This window comes from Ictidomys tridecemlineatus, chromosome 9 (genome assembly GCF_052094955.1).
Source record: "Ictidomys tridecemlineatus isolate mIctTri1 chromosome 9, mIctTri1.hap1, whole genome shotgun sequence".
Classification (NCBI taxonomy): domain Eukaryota; kingdom Metazoa; phylum Chordata; class Mammalia; order Rodentia; family Sciuridae; genus Ictidomys; species Ictidomys tridecemlineatus.
Window position 1 is genome coordinate 10,856,930 of NC_135485.1, and position 18,531 is coordinate 10,875,460.

The 18,531-nt window shown below is 47.1% G+C and overlaps 1 protein-coding gene across 48 annotated transcripts in view; it reads right to left on the reverse strand.

Annotated features, from left to right (window-relative positions):
* Prom1 (prominin 1) overlaps positions 1–15,727 on the reverse strand; it is a 143,129-nt gene extending 127,402 nt beyond the window's left edge. For 20 of the 48 annotated variants that reach the window (XR_013425710.1, XR_013425709.1, XM_078021081.1 and 17 more), the window contains exon 1: positions 9,334–9,976. Coding sequence is in view for 43 of the 48 variants with exons in the window: in XM_078021081.1 (XP_077877207.1) it covers positions 9,334–9,535 (202 nt within the window). In the remaining 5 variants the exon portion in view is untranslated. Of the gene's footprint in view, positions 1–9,333; positions 9,977–11,121; positions 11,278–12,460; positions 13,406–15,023; positions 15,047–15,275 lie in introns of those variants that run through there. The other 28 variants (XM_078021097.1, XM_078021098.1, XM_078021099.1 and 25 more) reach the window with 12 other exon arrangements.
* Positions 15,728–18,531: the final 2,804 nt, after the last annotated feature.

The following is an 18,531-nucleotide window of genomic DNA, read 5'->3' on the forward strand; positions in this document are numbered from 1 at the left end:
TCTGTAAGCTGTTTTTTCCTCAAATATGAACCCAAATTTGATCTTTATAAGTATAAAGATCATATGCATAGAAAGTATTTACAAGTATAAAGATCATATGCATAATGCATCTCTGGGTTCAACCAACTGTGGATAGAAAATACTTGGAAAAAAAATACATCTGGGGCTGGGGATGTGGCTCAAGTGGTAGCGTGCTTGCTTGGCATGCGTGTGACCCAGGTTCGATCCTCAGCACCACATACAAACAAAGATGTTGTGTCCACCGAAAACTAAAAAATAAATATTAAAAAAAATTCTCTCTCTCTCTAAAAAAAAAAAATTACATCTGTACTGAACTGAACATGTCCAGACATTTTCCTACTTATTATTACCTAAGTAATATAACAACTATTTCAGAGACTTCACATGGTATCAGGTATTGTAAGTAGTCTAAGGATGTTTTAAAATGTATGGGGAAATGCGTATAGGTTATATGCAAACACAGTGTCATCTTATATAAAGAACTGGAGCATCCTGAGATTTGGGGATCCACGGAGGGTCTGGAAACCAATCCCTCCTGGAGGACGGTGAGGAGAGACTGCACTACTTCACAGGAAATGCAAAGGACAGAGGAACATGATAAGGAACACCACAAAGACGCAATCAGCAAAGTGCAGGCTGTGGGAAACACTGCAGGAAAAGCAACTTGGTTTTTCGACAAATAAATTGCAAGGAAGAAAAGACGTGGAAGGCCACCACAAGAGGGTCCTGCTGGAACTGAGCGACACAGAAACGAAGGCTCGTCAGACTCTGCTCTTTCTTTTGCACATGTTTGAAGTTCTCCATGATTTTTTAAGGACTTGATTGGCACATTCTCTTGGGAAAACTGGTCGTATTACTAAGGGTGAAAACCATGCAATACTCACGCCTAGGTAAGCACCTAACAGAAACGTATACACAGGCTCCCCAAAAGGCACCAAAGCACCGGGCATTACGGCCCCAACCAGAAACTCTCACACAGCAGCCCAGTAGGGTGGATACCATCAATTTAGAAACATTCACATAGTAGGATGATATGTAAAAAGAATATTGACAGATATGTGTAATAATATAGATGAATCTCATTAATAAAATATTGGTGAAAGAAGCCAGAGCCAAAGAGTGCACATATGCAGGTCCCCAGGAGCAGCTGGGCCATGCCATGCAAGCCAGGGGCTGTCACTTTTGGCATGAGACGGGGGACAGTGACCAGGAAACAAGAGGCGCTCTCCTGGGCGACAGCCTTTCCCTTGATCTGAATGTGATTCACTTGCACAGTTTCAGCTTACCTGCACCATTCTGTACTATATATTCTATATTCTATACTTCAAAAAAATTTAAATATTTTTTAAATTTTTATAAAAATTTAAATATTTTTTAGCCGAAACAAAACAAAAGACTCTGATTCAGTGAGGGATAAAGGGCCCAAGCATCTGGGAGCTGAAAGGCTCCAGGGGATGCAGATGCTGTGGGCCCGAAGGCCACACCTGGAGTGACACTGAGCTAGACCCTGGCAGCAGATGGACAGGAGAATTTCCAGCAGCAGGTCAGTAAACGCATGCATGCCCCGTGGCTGCTCCAGGTGGCCTTGGTCAGGCTTTTTCAGGAATGCTTGCCTTGCTCTCTGCAGAACCCCATGTGATGTGCCAGAGCGTGCCACCCCACTGCCCACAAACCACCCCTTGGCTCAGACCCTTGACAACCTCCTGGCCACACAGGGCTCCATCGAGGCTGGCTGCTCAGCCTGCTTCACATGGGCAGTGCCCTCTGCCCAGAATGCTCTCTGCTTCTGGAGCCCTCCCACCCACTTCCCAGCTCGACTAAGATGCCGCTTCCTCTCCTCGTGTGGCCTCCTCTGACGCCCCACCATTCATCCCTCAGGTGTGCATGGACCAGCTTGCCCAGGGTCAGAGCCAACTGTGCGTGCCGCCTTCTAAGAGCCAGGACACCGCCAACGCCTTCAGCCAAAAGGCACCAGACTCGCAGCAGGAGCAGCTCACCAGTTATCCACAGAATTGAAGTCAGACAGGTTTCAACCTGGTTTCAGTCCTTTTCTAGAAATGTGATCTGGGGCACGTGGTTTAAAATCTGTTAGCTGCGTAGGGTTATTGAGAGAACTAAGGAAGAACATCACGTGTTGGGGGCTGAGTGGTGGCCCCTGAAATGACATATGCTTATATGCAGGAAGGATCCTGTGAACTGGCCTTATTTAGAGAAGGGGGGTCTTTGTAGATGTGAGTTGAGTCTTGAGATGACATCATCCTGGACTTGGTGGGGCCCCAAATCCCACAGCAGATGTCCTTGGAAAGGAAAAGAGGGATTTGGGCCAGGGACCCAGAAGACAGCCATGTGAAGCCAGACAGATGGCAGTGAGCCTGCCTCAGGCCAAGGGACAGTTAGAGCCATCAGAGTCTGGAGGACACAGGAACCATTCTTCAGAGGGTATGACACCCTGCCCACACCTTGATTTTAGACTTCTGGCTTCCCGCTGGGAGAGAATCTATCTGTGCTGGTTTAAGCTACCCAGTTTGTGATAACATGTCACTGCCCTAATACAAAAAGTGAGGGTCAAATAAACACATCTCCCCTCCGTGTTCGTCAAAGCCTGATATTTAGAAGCTTTGAATAAGCATGGGTTTATATATTCACATTTTATTTGAAAACACTTACACAGCATTTCTATCAAGCACTATTGTGCCTTGTGAATATTAATTACTTAAAAACAATGACCTGAAAAGTAGGTATAATTATTAATAATTTCAATCTTAAAGAGGGAGAACTAAGGAACAGAAAGATTAAGTAATTTGCCCAACATCACAGAGCTAGTAAAAGAAGCAAGGATCCACACCCAGGCAGTGGTTACAGGACACAAGTTCTTCGCTACCACAAAGCACCTGGGGCCCTTTCCTGAATCTGGACCCCAGTCCAGCAGGGGGTATATGGCAGGCCTGTCATGGCCATTTCCCCTGGTGATGTCCATCCTACTGGGCAGCTATGAGCTGGTGCCACGCTGTAGAGACCACATTTCCCAGCCGCTTCTCCAAGCACAGATTTGTTAGATGTGAATTCTGCCCACGCCCCGGGAAAGGTGAGGTGCCCACCACTCTGGCTTCACCCCGCAGCTGCTGGGGTGCCCGCTTTATTGGTGCTTCATCTCCAAATTCTTGCGCCCATGGGAAGGCCTCTTGAAAGGACATCATCGTGGGGACAGCAGGGTAGGAAGCCGTCTTTCTAGAGGCATTCCGGCTGGGCCCAGCTGGCCTGTTATTTACTTAAGGAAAGACAGGACCACACGTCAGGGCTTCTTTGTAGACAAGGAAAGTGAAACAATAGTTGTCAGGGCAAGTTTTTCAGTTGCGCTTCAAAGGCCGTCCTGTGAAACTGGAGACGCTCACAGAGGAGGGCTGGAGCGCCCGCTATAATCCCTGTCCACCCACACACACACACACTCACAGGTCCCTGGCAACAGACAGACACAATCTGGACAGCAGGCCTCCCCCTCTGTGGAGCCAACAGGACAGCACTCAGGGAAAAGCCCAAGCTTGGGGGTTCCAGGACCCTGGGTTCAAACCTGGGCACCGTCTCTTGGCTATCAGCATGAGTGACCTTGGGGCACTCCCTCAACCTCTGTGAGTCTCACTTTATCAGCAAAATAAATCAGCAGAAATTATGAGTCTAGACCTTACAGTCGGCTCAGCCCTGACTACCTCACTTGAAGTACCTGGGCAGGTCCCAGCCTTAGCTTCCTCTTCTGTAAATGGGTACAAACAGGACCTTGTCCACAGAGGGGTTGACTTGTCTAAATTCCCTGAAGTGTCCCAGTGATAAGATAGGTAGGTGGATGATAGGGAAGATAGGTGGACTGAAGGCTGCCCATCATAGCGACCGAGATGGGGAAGGAGCAGCAGTGCCTATGAGCTCTTTCCCTCTATGACCTTATTTATGGCAAGGTCCAATGACAACATGAGTCACATGGTTTCTAGGGAACAATGCTGGCTTTGTGTGACTTAGGTAAGAACACACAGGTGTGGGGGCCCAGGGCTGCATGAACATTGGCACCGACACTCTGTTGGGCTGTCCACCAAGGTTTGCCTTTACTGCAGGTTGCTCCTTTGCCACTGATGCCATGGTGGCATGGTGCCATGGTGGCAGGTGGCAAGTGGTAGGTGAGCCAGGCCCACACAGCACCATCCTGGCCACAGCCACTCAATGGGCTCACAGATGGCAATTGGCCCTGGGGTCCAGAGGCCATCCCTGGGGAATGAAGAATTGGGACAAGAAGAGAAAGAACTCTTGGCCACTCTCTACAATGCAATGTCCACCACAAGGACAGTGGCAGAGGGGGAACCAGATGGGAAGGGGTGGGGAGGAGGTGCCAAGCGTGGACATGCTCAGAGGAGCCAAGATGGACAGCCGAAGGATCCTGAGAGCGAGGTGCATTCCTGTGGCTCCTACCTCACTGAGCACCAGGAGGCACCTGGAGTTCTGAAGATAAACTCCCTGTTTTGGTCAACCTAGTGAGTAAGTTTCCCCACCTGCAACCGAGCAGCTACCACAACACCCAGGCAGCAGCCCCAACTCCCCAAGTACCCCGACGTCCCCCCTGGTACCTCTATCCCAACCCTATTCTCCGGGCAAATCAGATCAGCCGAAAATGCTTTTAGAAATACGTCAACCATCCAAAGAGCTCGTTTAAAAAATATACCGAAGCAATGTAGAGAACCATTTCAGACAATTTATAAAACTAAAAGCAGATGGGTGTTTTTCCTTTGCTTGCTTCACTAGAGCAGCTCAGATCTGGTTCTTAGGCCAAATTCATCCCAGCCACATAAAAACCAAAAGAGGTACTTAACGATATCAGGTAATTTTTGTTAAGGTCTATGGACAAGTCAAAATAACACCTGGTATTTTGCAAGGGGAATGTTAGAGTTCATAAACAAGTCTGGATGGTACCTGGCAAAAATGCCAGAGGGAGTGGTTTGAAAAGTAACAAAAGCGAGCCATTAAGTGTGGAGATTCCTTATTGGTTGACTGATGTATCTAGTTTATGCTAATTAAGATAAGCTGTGCAAAATGTATAAATAGCTCTGTTGTCCTACAATGAACGGCTTCCATTCCTGCTGTATCAACGCACACAAGGTATTCGTCACCCCCGGGGTTATTTTGCTGCAGGCGGACTACGGCAAATTTTTAATGCCATAATCGTACATTCTTTTTAATGTGCAAAATTTACTATTTTTCCTACCAACTAACGGTTACTTGGGTTCTTTCTTTTTTCTAAACTTTTTCTTTGCTTGCTTTCTTGTTCTCTTCTTTAACTCATGGGGGTTTTATTGCTGCTCTACCATTCAGCCACATCCCTGGTCCTGCCCGTGGTTAGTTTTAAAAGCATCACAGTAAAATGGAAGGAAAACAAGGGAGATATGGGTTATGGGAAGGATAACTGGTCCTGGGGGCTAGGGTTTCTCCGGCTGCCACTTGCTACTTACTGCACACCCTGAATGTGTAATGTCTTTCTCAGTTTTCACATCAGTAAAGGGGAGGATAATAAGTAGAAATAGCAACCCTACCGACCACCATCACCTACCCGAAAGCTGTGGGGAATCCAGGGAGCTTGATAGGAGGCTTGGGACAGCAAAAAGGAAAAAAGAAATGGACAAACCAAGAGCCTGCTGGACAGACAGCGCAGCGCAGTGCAGATCACTCAGGGCACGGGAATCGCACTGTCTTCTCTGCCTAGTTCTGCTCCCGTGGGGGCGCTCAGGAGACCCTCCAACCAGAAGTAACAAAAGTGCATCCAATGGGGCCATTCCATGAGGAACGTTCCTGGGACAGCGATGAGGCCGGTTTCGGGATCCTTCCGGGAGACACCTTCTCATTCCTACACACAGCTCTCAACCAGTCCTGCTATCTGGCCAACCCTCCCTCTCAAATATTGAGGTCAATAGCAACTATAATTATTGAGCATATTTCTCTGTGCCTTTCCGGCAAGGTTTTAAACAAAGGCTACACATACAGCAGGCATCTCATTTAAGCCTCGCACAAAGCCAAAGTGGGCTATGACGACAGTCATACTCCATCCAAGGGAAAAGAGGGTCTGGGGGTGGGAGAACTTGACCAAGAGCCAAGATTTATGCCACAGTTCTTTGGCCATAGATACATACTGTATCCACTTCCCCATGACCCTCTGCTTCGCTGTGAGTTCATCATCAACCCTCTCAACCATGCAGGAGCCTCCACCCCCAGTGACCTGCCCTAGCAGCTCACAGCAAGGACGCTGTAGAAAGCAGGACTTCCCTCATCTTCCTTCCCTCCAGCGCTGGCTGGAGACTGAACCCAGAAGAGCTTCACTTTATATTTTACAACAGGGGCTCAGTAAGTTGCCCAGGCTGACCTGGAACTGGAGATCCCACCACCTCGGCTTCCCCTGCAGTTAGGATGACAGGTGTGTGCCCCTGCACCTGGCCAGGCTCCCCTTTTTTTTTTTTTTTTTTTTGCCCCCGAACGGGGGAGTTTTTCATATTTGTATCCTCTAGCCAATAAAAACTGTTCACAAAGTTTTGCATATAAAATCTTAAGAAAAATTCATGCTGAATTCTTAAAAATTATGAGATGGGGGGGTGGGGCTAGGGTTGTGGCTCAGTGGTGGAGCACTCGCCTGGCACTTACAAGGCCCTGGGTTCAATCCTCAGCACCACATAAAAAAAATAAATAAACAGCAAATTGAAAATTGTATATAAAAAAAAAATTGTGAGATGGGGCCAGGCACAGTGGTGTCCATTTGTAATCCCACCCACTCAGGAGGCAGAGGCTAGAGGATTTCAACTTCAAGAACTTAGAGAGACCCTTTCTCAAAATAAAAAGAATTGGGGTTGTAGCTCAGTGTCCGAGGTCCTGGATTCAATCCCCAGTACTGGGGGGGGGGGGAAGCCCAGATCCAGGGTTGTCCCTTCCTTTCCCAGTCCTCAAGCCACAGTGGAACCTTGCGTTCAAAGTACTTTTGTTCTTTCAAATAAAAAAATATACCCATGGGATAGTATCTTCTGTGAAAATATTATATTTACCCCATAGTTTTGTTTTGGTTAATAAACTAAGTTGATTAAACTGATGAATAAGAAATAAGAATTCCTCTTTTTACTTTTTATGGGGGTATGCTTTTGCATCTTTGCTTTTGAAGATATCTATAATGCCCATGAAATGCATTTGCCCCAAATGGAAAAATTGTGACTGACTAATATGTGTCCTTTACAACACTGTAAAGCCCCTAATGAACACTTTGAGACCATTATGAAATCCATTAGCTGAGTGAAAGAATATAAACAGCAAGATGGTGGAGAAAAACCAACATTGCAAGGTGTCATTCATTATATTCAATATTAGATTTTCCCCAAAAAGGTTGTAGGGATGGTCTACTCTGCTCTTCTGCTGAAACTTCTGATAATATCTTGCTCCAAGCTACGAAGTACTGATGAAGGTCAAGGAACAAACCAGGCTAACACCTCAGATTACCTCTGAATTTAAATTCTTCAGGTATTTCCTAGACTAACAAAGTTGCTGGAGTTCAGAATCTTCAAATGCATTGCTAATTTTGTTTAAGACTAAAAGATCGCCTCCACTCAGGTCATCTGAAGGAAGATTTTAAATACTGCTTTTCATTGTAAAACATGAGGAAACCTTCCTCTGAAATTCAGAAGAAGCAAAATAGAACAACATATGGAAAGAGATTAAGGGATTAGACAAGTACACGAGGAGCTTTAGACTAAGACATGGGAAGCCTTCTCATCTTTCTGAAGAATCCACTGCAAATTCACATTAAACAACTGAATTCTACACTTGGTACATATATTTTAAAAAGAAGTAAAGCTGGGCATGGTGGCACATACCTGTAACCCCAGTGACCTGGAGGCAGAGGCAAGAGGATTGCAAGTTCAAGGCCAGTCTCAGCAATTTACTGAGGCCCTAAGCAACTTAGTAAGACTCTGTCTCAAAATAAAAAAACTAAAAAGGGCTGGAGATGTGACTCAGTGGTTAAGTGCCCTTGGGTTTAATTCCCAGTACCAAAAAAAAAAAAAAAAAGAAGTAGAGATGAGAAGCACTCCTAGTTATTTTGTTCATTCGTTCAATGTGACTTGTATTAAGCCTACAAATAAACTAAGAGATGCATTCAAAACAGTGAATTTTGTAATCAACAGTAATAATTCAACTTATTTCCTACTTTTACCTTTTGAATTTCCAAATTTATAGTCTTTCAAGCAAGAAAACGTAAGCAGCATTAGTTTGGGATACTCTTCTATGACAGTAAGAGCTCAGTAAGACCCATTTCTTTGAATTGAAATTTAAACTAACCAAAATACTTCAAGTTCTTTCAAGCTGATAAAAGACAAACATGTAAAAAAAAAAAAAAACCTCAATCAACATGTATTTAGTGAAACTCCTTATACTATTCCCATGATATAAATAAGTGATGAGACGTACCAAAATAAATTCATTCTCCTTCTCTCTCTCTCTCTCTCTCTCTCTCTCTCTCTCTCTCTCTCTCTCTCTCTCTCTCTCTCTCTCTTTCTCTCTCTCTCTCTCTCTTTCTCTCTCTCACACACACACACATACACACACAGAGTAACTGACCAGTTGAGGAACATAATAAAGGTTACTATAAATTTTATAATCAATAACAATATTCAAATCTAGAAGCATGGGATAGACCTAACATGAAGACAATCACAACTTCCAAGTTCTGATGTGTACGATAAAGCAGAAAGAGAAGGCCAAAGTGGACATCCGAACTGTGTACAAAGAATAGCACACTGGGCGTCGAGTTCCACCCCCCTCTCTTACACCCAAACTTAGATCTGAAGCAAACTTAATAAGATAAATAGGTTTGGACAGGTCTGCCCTTTCCTTAAGCAGTGTCAAAATTGCATTTCGCAGTGGGCAGAATTAAATTTGTAAGCACTGACATCGCCAAGAGGAGCCAGGTAGCTATTAACCTCTCAGTTCATGACAGAGAAATTGCATTTTTACCTTGATTTTTACCTTCGGTGTGTGCTTTAGAGAAATTCATTGCTCTAAGCAAAGCAAAACAAAATGTAAAAAAGGTAAGGACTTGGAAAACCAACATAGCAATAGAGTTGAATTTCATTTATCCTAATCACACTGCTGCCAACCTAATTAACTGAAGTTCTGTCTCAAAGTTTTTTGCGCCTATGCAAATCAGCCTTTTTTGAAACTCATAGTTTAAAATACTAAATATATTTGATTTGAATTGCATTGTCATGTGGAGAAAAAATCCCACCTTTCCTTGAAGTCGGCACTTACCTTCAGGGAAGTCTCCGGGCTGCACTATGTAGATGAATATGCGCACCATTTGGAAGAGAACACTAATGGGCCCGGGACTGTAGGTGTCTTCAGTCTCATATTTGGATGTAGGCAATTCATAATCCAATGTCTCAGAAGTGTTTTCTGAGATGATATTCCCACAAAGCCCCAGCAGCAGCAGTATACCAAACAGGAGGGCCATAGCTAGCAAGATTCCCTGAACATGAGGTAGCTTCTGCAAGCCTTAGGGAAGACAGGTCCTTCCTGTGCAGAGGTGGTCTAGTGGGTCCTGGATCTGCTGAGTCTTCTTCCTGGCAGGGCTGGCTTGCAGCAAGGGACGCAGAAGAGCTTCCTTCAATGGAGTCATTCACTCAAGGCAACATCTCTGGCAATGAAAGAGACAGTAGTAGAGTCACCGACACAGGCCACCTGCCTGCACCAGGAGCTGCTCTGGAGAGGAGACTGCAAAGCTTTAGAGCAAACCCTTCAGCCTAATCCCGGAGGGTGGAAATCAAACACACAGCTGCTCCAGAGCTGCAGGGGAGGGGCTGGCAGGAACAAGAACTCAGAGAAGGTCCTTCCTTGGGGGTGGGGCCGACTCAGAATACAGACCCTTTCCAAGCTCTACAGACAGGCAGGCACTGGGGGCTGTGCAATGGTGGAAACCAACATTTACCAAGCACTTACTAGATTCCAAATGCTGTTGCGCATGCTTAAGGCATTAGCCCACTTCATGATGAGGATTTTCATAACTCACTAAAGTCACAGGTGACGATCGCGGGAGCCAGAACTCAAACTCAGCAGTCTACCTTCAGAGCCCAAGCTCTAGCCAGGACACCAAGACACAGATCCTACAGAGTTCATTATCCTAGGCTCCAATCAAGGCTCCACAGAGGACCCAGCAATGCACTATATGCTCACTTTTTTCCTCCAAGTCTGTATTTTTCTCCCTGCCTGGAGGTTAACTCACTCAGCCTTAAATTCTGCTTATCAATAGACTGATCTTATTTCCAAAGGCCTCTTCTCCATTTTACCCACAATCCAAACCAAAAGGGGATGACCCCGAGGTCAGGGACCAAACTGTTGGAGATCCTAAGACACTTTGCCTTCCTAAGAAGCTCAATGAGTCATCCTGATGGAAACCTCTGTCCCAGGTCACCATCTCCATGGCTAGGCACAGGAAAGTGAGAGATAGGGCAGAGTCTCCTCGCCCTTGTCCTGGTGGACCTTTGGTTCTTTTTGTCCCCAGAATCTAACAGAGCAGGGCACACAGCTGGTGTCCGTATTCAGCATCTGCTGAATATAAGAAATAAACAAATCAACGTAACTGCTTTCCCGTGCCAGGTCACAGGGTGAGGTGAACAGCCCAGAACTCAGAAGTGGAATCTGGCTCACACGTGTGTCTGTGTCTCCCCCAGACCCCCACCCAGGTGTTCTGTAAGACGTTGCTGCCATTTTGTAAGCTACATACACATCGTACTCTTGTTAACTTTCAAGATAAGTAAAAGGTGCCCCTAAAATGCACATTGTGAAAAAGGGAAAGGGGGACAATCAAAAGAGAGAGACACATTTTACAAGAAGCCAGAGGACCCACTACCTAGATTCCAAGTCAAAGTAAGCTCCAGATGAGAGGTGGATTTCATAAGTTATTTGAATGAAGATACTAATGCAAATCTAATGCATTACACAACTCCAATTACTTCTGCACCGAGAAACCAACAGTATGACCCTACAGCAAATCATGGGCTGCTCGGATGCCAAGTGGCTACCAGGAGCAAAGGCACTCACCCCACACTTTGCTTTTGGCTCTCCATGACACTCACAATGTGCACAGGACCCAGGCAACATCTCTCGAAGGGTCCCCTCTGAACGTCTCTCTCACACAAACACACAACACTCAAACCTTAGCTGGAGTTTTGCTAATGAAGTTTAATCCTAGCAGCTGCAAGGATTAAAGGTTCAGCTGCTGAAAAAGGCTCACACTTCCTGGTAATACCACTAACCTATAGCCAGAGTCAGAACTGACTAGGGAGAGCTGTGGTTAAGCTCACTGCCAAAGCCCTCCTCGGTGGAATTCCAGGTGGAGGGAAACACTACAGCTCACCCCTGCAAAGACAGGCAGCCAGCGATCTAGAGGCAACTGGAGCTGCAAGTCCAGATTTCTTTACATCCTGCTCTGAAGTATAGATCCCTCATTTTAAATTTTAAACTAAATTGTAAGAAAATATTAAAATCTCACAAGAGAAATGCTAGACAATTGAAGAAATTGTCAGGTCAAATGGAGACATTTTTTCACCTTGATTCTAACGGCTGTGCCAAAATAGAAGGTCTGGGTGTTTCCTGATAAACTCCTTCTGGTCCCAAGAGCTGCTGAGCTTCAGTATCGGCAACTTCTGTATCAGCATGCAATGATATTCGCTTAAAATGAAGATGCCACACCTAATTTCTGGATGAGGCCCATTAACCTGATTTTCCATAAGACAACTGAAGTTTGAGAACGATTATGCTCTTGGTTGGATATCACCCATTCCGCTTTCTACAGATACCATGGGCTTCTCGGATACAACCGTAGGACACGGATGTGAAGTGTGCTCTCCCAAAGGCCCTTGTCATGTTGCTTTGAATTGGTCTATCCCAGCTGCTGTGCAGGGATCCTGACTTGCTCACGCCTATAATCTGAGGACCTGGCACACAGTAGGTATTCAGTAAAGGACTGTAAAAATAAAATGGCAGTGGGAAAAACTGACACAAAATGCTCATTTTTACCTTTTTTTTTTTTAAAGTGGTACCAAACATTTACCTATTTGCTGCTTTCTAGCCTCTGAAAGGATGGTCCTATCCTACCCGTAGGATTGCCCATGGCCATTTCCTCCAACCCAATCCTCACTGCAGCTCCTCATGCAGAACATTTGGTCTACCATAATGGGAGAGATACCTTTGTTTGGACTCTCAATTTTGCAAGCTCTGGAAATTTCTGCTTCAGGGGCTATCATCTTAAACAGGTACTAATCAACAAGGCCCTCTTACCATTTTCCTGATTTATGGGGTACAGATTCCTTGTTTCTACCCCAAACACAATGAATTCATATGAGAAGGGGGTCCAAAAAGATTGGTTTTAAACAAATACCTCGCATGGTTCTGAGTCTGGAGTCCGAGAACCACATTTCAGCAAACACTGGTTTAAAAAGCAAACAGGGTGAATGAGCAACTTCATTTTCTTTTCTTCATTTGATGGGAGCTTCTCAAAATTGTTCTTTTTTTAAAAAAGGGTCCCTGTTTAGGTGTTCATCATGTGGGACGCTCTGGGCAGGATGTGAGGGCTCCCTAACTTCTGGGCCCACCTTTGTGTGTCCTGAGGGAGGAAGCCCTGCCTTTCATTATGAGGCCAACTGAGGTCCCCAAATTGGTCCTGGAGGGGTAAGCCAAGCCGGGCCAATCAGGTGTCTGTTCCTGGGCCTGTGCTTGCAGCATACACTGAAGTCACATAGTTTCTACTTAATTCTAGCACCAAAGATGGCAGTGCCAACAGCCATATCCAGCACCATAGCCATACATCAGTCTGGGTCCCTGCCATATCCTGGGCTCCTAGGAGAGCCTAGCCAGCCTTCCTGTCCCTCCTTCAAGCCACCCAGTAATCACCATTCCCAGAAGCCCTCTTCTGCAACAATTTCCCAGAGTTCACTTGTATTGGCTTTTGTTGGTGGTGTTGGTGGTTCTAGGGATTGAACCCAGAGGCACTTTACCATTTTAGGACATGCCTAGTCCTTTTTATTTCTATTTTGAGATAGGATCTCATTAAGTTGCTTAGGGGCCTCACTAACTTGCTGAGGCTGGCCTTGAACTTGCAATCCTCCTGCCTGAGCCTCAGAACTAGCTGGGATTTCAAGTGGGCACCAACATGTCAGGCTGCTTACATTGTTTTTAACAAAGCATCCTGATCCTTAATAAAACTCCAGAGCCAGCTCCCTCCCGCCCCGCTGAAAAACCTAGTTCCTTCATATTTAAAAACAATACCAACAACATAATACTTGGCTTAAAGTTCTGTTATTTTCAACCTGTGGTTTGATGCACTTATTTACTTCACTGAACTAGAACACAGAGAAATAGTACAGCATGGAAAACATACGGAAGTTCATAAAAAATTTATAGGGCATATCAAGAAAACAAAACTAAAGGGTGCTGCTAAATAGAAAATAGCCGCAAGCTTTTGAGAAAGGGCTGGGTCTCTGGTATCACTCATTAACTGTGACAATGACAGCTGTTTATAGTCTCCAACCTTTGCTTCGTTCATCTGTACAGTGGGAAGCAGCTTGGGTTGCAAGGGACAGTAAAGTCCTAGCCCACAGCCGGGGGTCCACAAAGCGCTGGTGGGGCTCTGCCATAGAAGCTCTGAGCAAAACTCCACCATGACCCCCAGGCTCATCTTGCCAGAGAAGGCAGCTCCGTGGATACAGAAAGTTTCTCACAAATGAGAAAAGAAAAATATACAACATCATCCAAGTTGAATCCTGGAGAGCTGATTTTCAAATATTCAATCCCCCAAAAGCAACTTCATTTGTTTCCACCTAACTCGTTGCCTAAGTTGTTTGGAGTCAAGTGTGAGTGAGGGTGGAGGAAGCCGCGAAGGACCACAATCACGCACTTGTTTATCTTAACAAAAGTCGGTAGTTGCCCGCAAGAAGCCCGGCTGCCCTTTCTCCAGCCGGGACCAGACCGGAGGAAGGTCGGTCGGGCTCGCAGAGCAACCTGTAGCTGCAGGAGGCACCGGGCGCGGGTTTCCCGGCCTTCCCTCTAACCCCACTCCAGGCCGGCCTCCCTCCAGCCTCCGCTACCCCTAGACAGGAGCCTCTCCTAAGCTGCGGGACACAAAAGAATGGGCGGCCACGCGGGCGCGGGAAGTCAGGAGCCTCCAGGAACCGGCTGCCGCGCCGCTCGGGGGAGGGGGTTGCCGGAGTAACTTGGCTGCCCCCAGCGCGTCGGCGCCAGTTCCGTTCGGCGGCCTCGCATGGGCACGGATTGGGGGCGCTCTCGCCGGAGAGCGGGGGATCTGGACCCGTGCCCCTCCGCCCTCGGGCCTGCTCTCAGGGAAACTGATCCTGAACCCCGACTCTCCTGCAGCCGCGGAGGTCTTCGTCTGTCCTTGTTCCCCTTTGTTGTCGCGGTCGGCGCGTTCCGGCAGGGTGCGTCCGGAGCACTCCGCTTCTCCATCCCAGGAAAGCCCAAGCTCTCGGAGCTGAGCAACCAGCGGGTCGTGGAGGGTGGAGAGGCGGTGTGCTCCACCTTGAGAGCGCGTGCGCTCTCCTGTGGCCCCCCGGGAACCGGTTCCCTTTGCAACCCCAGATCCCCCTCCTACTACGGTCAGTTGCACAGCGCACTCCGCTTGGCAAAATCGAGGAAGGTTGGCCCTTTCCAGGCTCCACCGGAGAGGCTCGGCACCCTGCGTCCCCTGGGCCACCAGCGCTCCCCTAACCGCGGAAAAGTTCCTAAACCCCTGGCGAGCCTCCCCTCGCTCACCACCTCCCCAAGGGCGAGCCTGAGGCCTTCGGGGGCGGGGGGCCTCCCTCGCCATCTCATGCCCTGACACCTGGAGACCCACAATTGCCGGCTCCACTCCAAAGAATAGGAGGAAGACCCCAGCGGCGCCGTGCGACGCCGGCCACCACGCAGCCGGAAAAGTTTGCGCTCCCTACCCGGTTCTCCCAGAACATCTCGGAACCTCGGGTTGGCGTGGTTCCCGGGCCACCTCCGGTTCCCCGCTGCCCCTCCAGTTCCCTGGTGGCTACCGGGGCTCCAGCCACCTGCTACCGGGGCAGGGAGATGCCCAGAGAGAGATTCTCCACTCGCCATGGCCTGTCCTTACTACTCGGGAAAGGGGACCGCTCAGTCCCCCTGCCAGTCCGCAGACCCCTCTCCGGCTCCGGAGGGAGGTCGTAGCTACTCACCACGCGCCGGGGTCCTCCTCCATCTCCGGCTGTCGTCACCGCTGCCGCAGACCTCTCCCTTCACTGCCCCGCTCGCGGGGCCCAGCTCATGAATTATTTAAAACCTGGCTCCGGAGACCACCGGGGTGGATTCCCGAGAGTCCGCCCCGCTGGCCAGCCTTTGGGTCGCGAACGGGTGCAGACCGCCGGGCAGCCGCACCCACGCACGCTGCGGAATGCGGGTGAGGGAAGCCGAGGGTGTCCGCGAGGACCTGTTGCCGCTTCCCCTGTGCCCGGGCCAAGAACTGAGCATGGAACCGCCGGGATAGGAATGACTACTTAAACGTACTCAACCGTCGCGGGAGAGCTGAGCGCGTGGCCGGGTGCTGTCGGGACCTGGCTCAGTAACTTAAAGATCACTAAGCCTAGGTTTCTGGCCGCACTCTAATTGGACAGTCTGAGCAGCCGGCCACAATGCCCGCGGAAATCCACCTAGACCTGGCCAGCATTTATTTCTTGTTATGAGAGCGGTACTCAGACCCTCTATGCCCTCCTTTACGCCAATCAGAGCCCTCTACATGGAGTGCAGCTATCCCTTAAAAATTCCTTGCCTCTCAGATGCCTCTGCTGACTCTGCGGACTGCCTGCCCCCCACTCCCGCGCACACACACCCACCACTTTAGACATCGATGCCTGCTCCAAATGCATTAAAACAATCAAACAAAAAAAATTAGAGAAAATTGTTAAACAAAACCCAGATCTGGGACTGGGGATATAGCTCAACGCTTGCCTAGCATGAAAGAGGCCCCAGGGTTGAACCCCTGTGCAAGCTCACACCCGGCCCCAGAATCATTTGGTTCTTATGGTGTAAAATCACAGTGGTTACTTACTGGAATCATTTTTTTTAAAGGCCATTAAGCAGAACTTGTTTGCATTTATGCACACAGGCATCCGCTATAGCAGGAAGCACACTACCTCCTAATCACTCTTTACATGTAGGCCTTCCTGGGCTGAGTTGCCTGGCATTCCCAGAATCTTCACAGTTCTAACAGAAGTAACCACCCCTTCTTTTAACTTCCCTCACTGATAGGCACCACACCCTCACTTACTATTGACTATCTGGAATGGAAAATACAGTGGCCCTTTTATCCATTTACTTCTGTGAACTCAACCAAGGGCAATGGAAAATATTCACCATCAAAATTGCATCTACACCAATTATGTACAGATTTTTCTTGTGGTCCTTCCCTGAACTATACAATGCAATGGCTATTTGCCTAGCATTTACATTATATTAGGCACTATAAGAAATCTAGAGATGATTTAAAACACAGGAGGGAATATTCATAGGGTATATGTGAATACTCTGCCATTTTATATAGGGGAGTTGAGCATCTGCACATTTTGGTATCTGCCAGGATCCTGGAACCAATTTATCCTCCCCTCAGACACCAAGGGATGACTGTACTGTCTGTTAGGAAAAATAGGACTTGGGGGAGAAAAGCACTCTCCAGCCAGTGTCTAGCATCCTGCAGGTGTTTAATAAATGTTTGTGATATGGATGGTCTGATGGAAGGACAGAAGAATGATTGTACAGACCTACAGACAAATGATGTGCAGGACTGCTAACTCAGTAGCTCTTTTATTTACTTCAGCATAAAACAAGGAGGGGAGAAAAGTCTTATTTTTTAAGAATTTACATTGATCTCAAATGTGCATATTTCCAGGGCCAGAAAATGGTTGCTCAGAAAACTTCTGAAAAGTACAGGAGGTCATGGCAAAGTTAATGGTCCCCCAGGCTTCTATTCAGTTCTGCTCGAAGCCCTTTTGCAGCCTGTCCTGCTCTGGGGCCCACCCCACTAGTTCAGAGGCAGCTAGCTGGAAGAAGCTGGGGAGAAGGCCAGGTAGGTGGAAGGTGAAGAGTACCCTCTCTAGAGAACAGCTTGATTCAATCTTCCTCAAAGTCTGGTCCTGTCACATTCTATCCCTGTGATTTTGCTGCTTAATCTGAGCCTCAGCTTCCTTGCCTGCGAAATGGTGACAACTCTGATATACGCACTGGTTCCAATCCTAATGATAACAGCAGTTGCAGTAGTGCTGAGCAGCAGCGTTCAATGAGCATTTTCTATGAATGAGGCTCTAGGCCAAGTGTTTCAAATGAATTTTTACGTAACCTTAGCAACAACAGTTTGAGATCATATTATTATTATTTCCATCTTAAAGGTAAAGCTAAAACAGGTTCAAAAATTTGTCCTCGGTCACACAGCTAGTAAGAGAAGATCTGAATTTGAACCCAGACCTGGCCAGTTCACCAGAGAATGGGCCACACTCTCTAGAGACATTGTTACATCTGATTGAAATGGCCAGTGACCACCTGTCTTTTCGTAGGCACTGAATGCTTTGACTGTCTTAATGCACCTTCTCATCTGGACCATTGTGGATATTCAATAAGCAAAGAAAAATAGACAGAACCTAATGTTAAGGCAACGTTAAGGCTGATGTTCTGGGCAGCCTTCAACAGAGAGTAGTAGGACCTAATAGTTAGATCTGTTATACTTAGCATAGAGCCCTAATCCTACACTCCTGCTATTTAGTTCAACTGCATTTCTGTTATTTGCTGTCTGCAAGGCCACCAGAAGTGAAGTTTATTGCCACACATACTCAGAGTCATTTGATACAAAAAATATCCCTGTGATTTTGCTGCTTAATCTGAGCCTGAAATCACTCCTCATTCTCCCTGTTGGCTGAAATCTAAAAGTGAGATGGCATGTCGTTCTGGGAAGAATACTTTGCTAAGAAGTAAAGTATTTGATCAGGTTCTGCCAAAACTGCAAGTGTGTCCCCTGCAAGTCACAGCACCTCCCATGACTTCATACTCCTCATGTTTGGTGCAGTGGCCATGCTCAGTGGGGCTAGTGGCTGCCATTTTGGATGTCAAAGATACAGGATATATCCATTATTTCAGGTCTATTTGACTGCATTAGGCTAAGTCACAGTGGCTAACTATCATAAAGGGAATATTAAAACTGAGATAAGAAAACTAAGTTTCAACAAACATTATGAAGATCATATGGCTTTAGAAATGAAACACTGAGCTTAGGTTATAGATCAGTGGTAGAGTACATGCTTAGCATGTCCAAGATCCTGAGTTCCATCCCCAGCACAAAAAAGAAAAAAGACGAAGGAAGGAAGGAAGGAAGGAAGGAAGGGAGGGAGGGAGAGAGGGAGGGAGGGAGGGAGGAAAGAGAGGGAGGGAGGGAGAGAGGGAGAGAGGGAA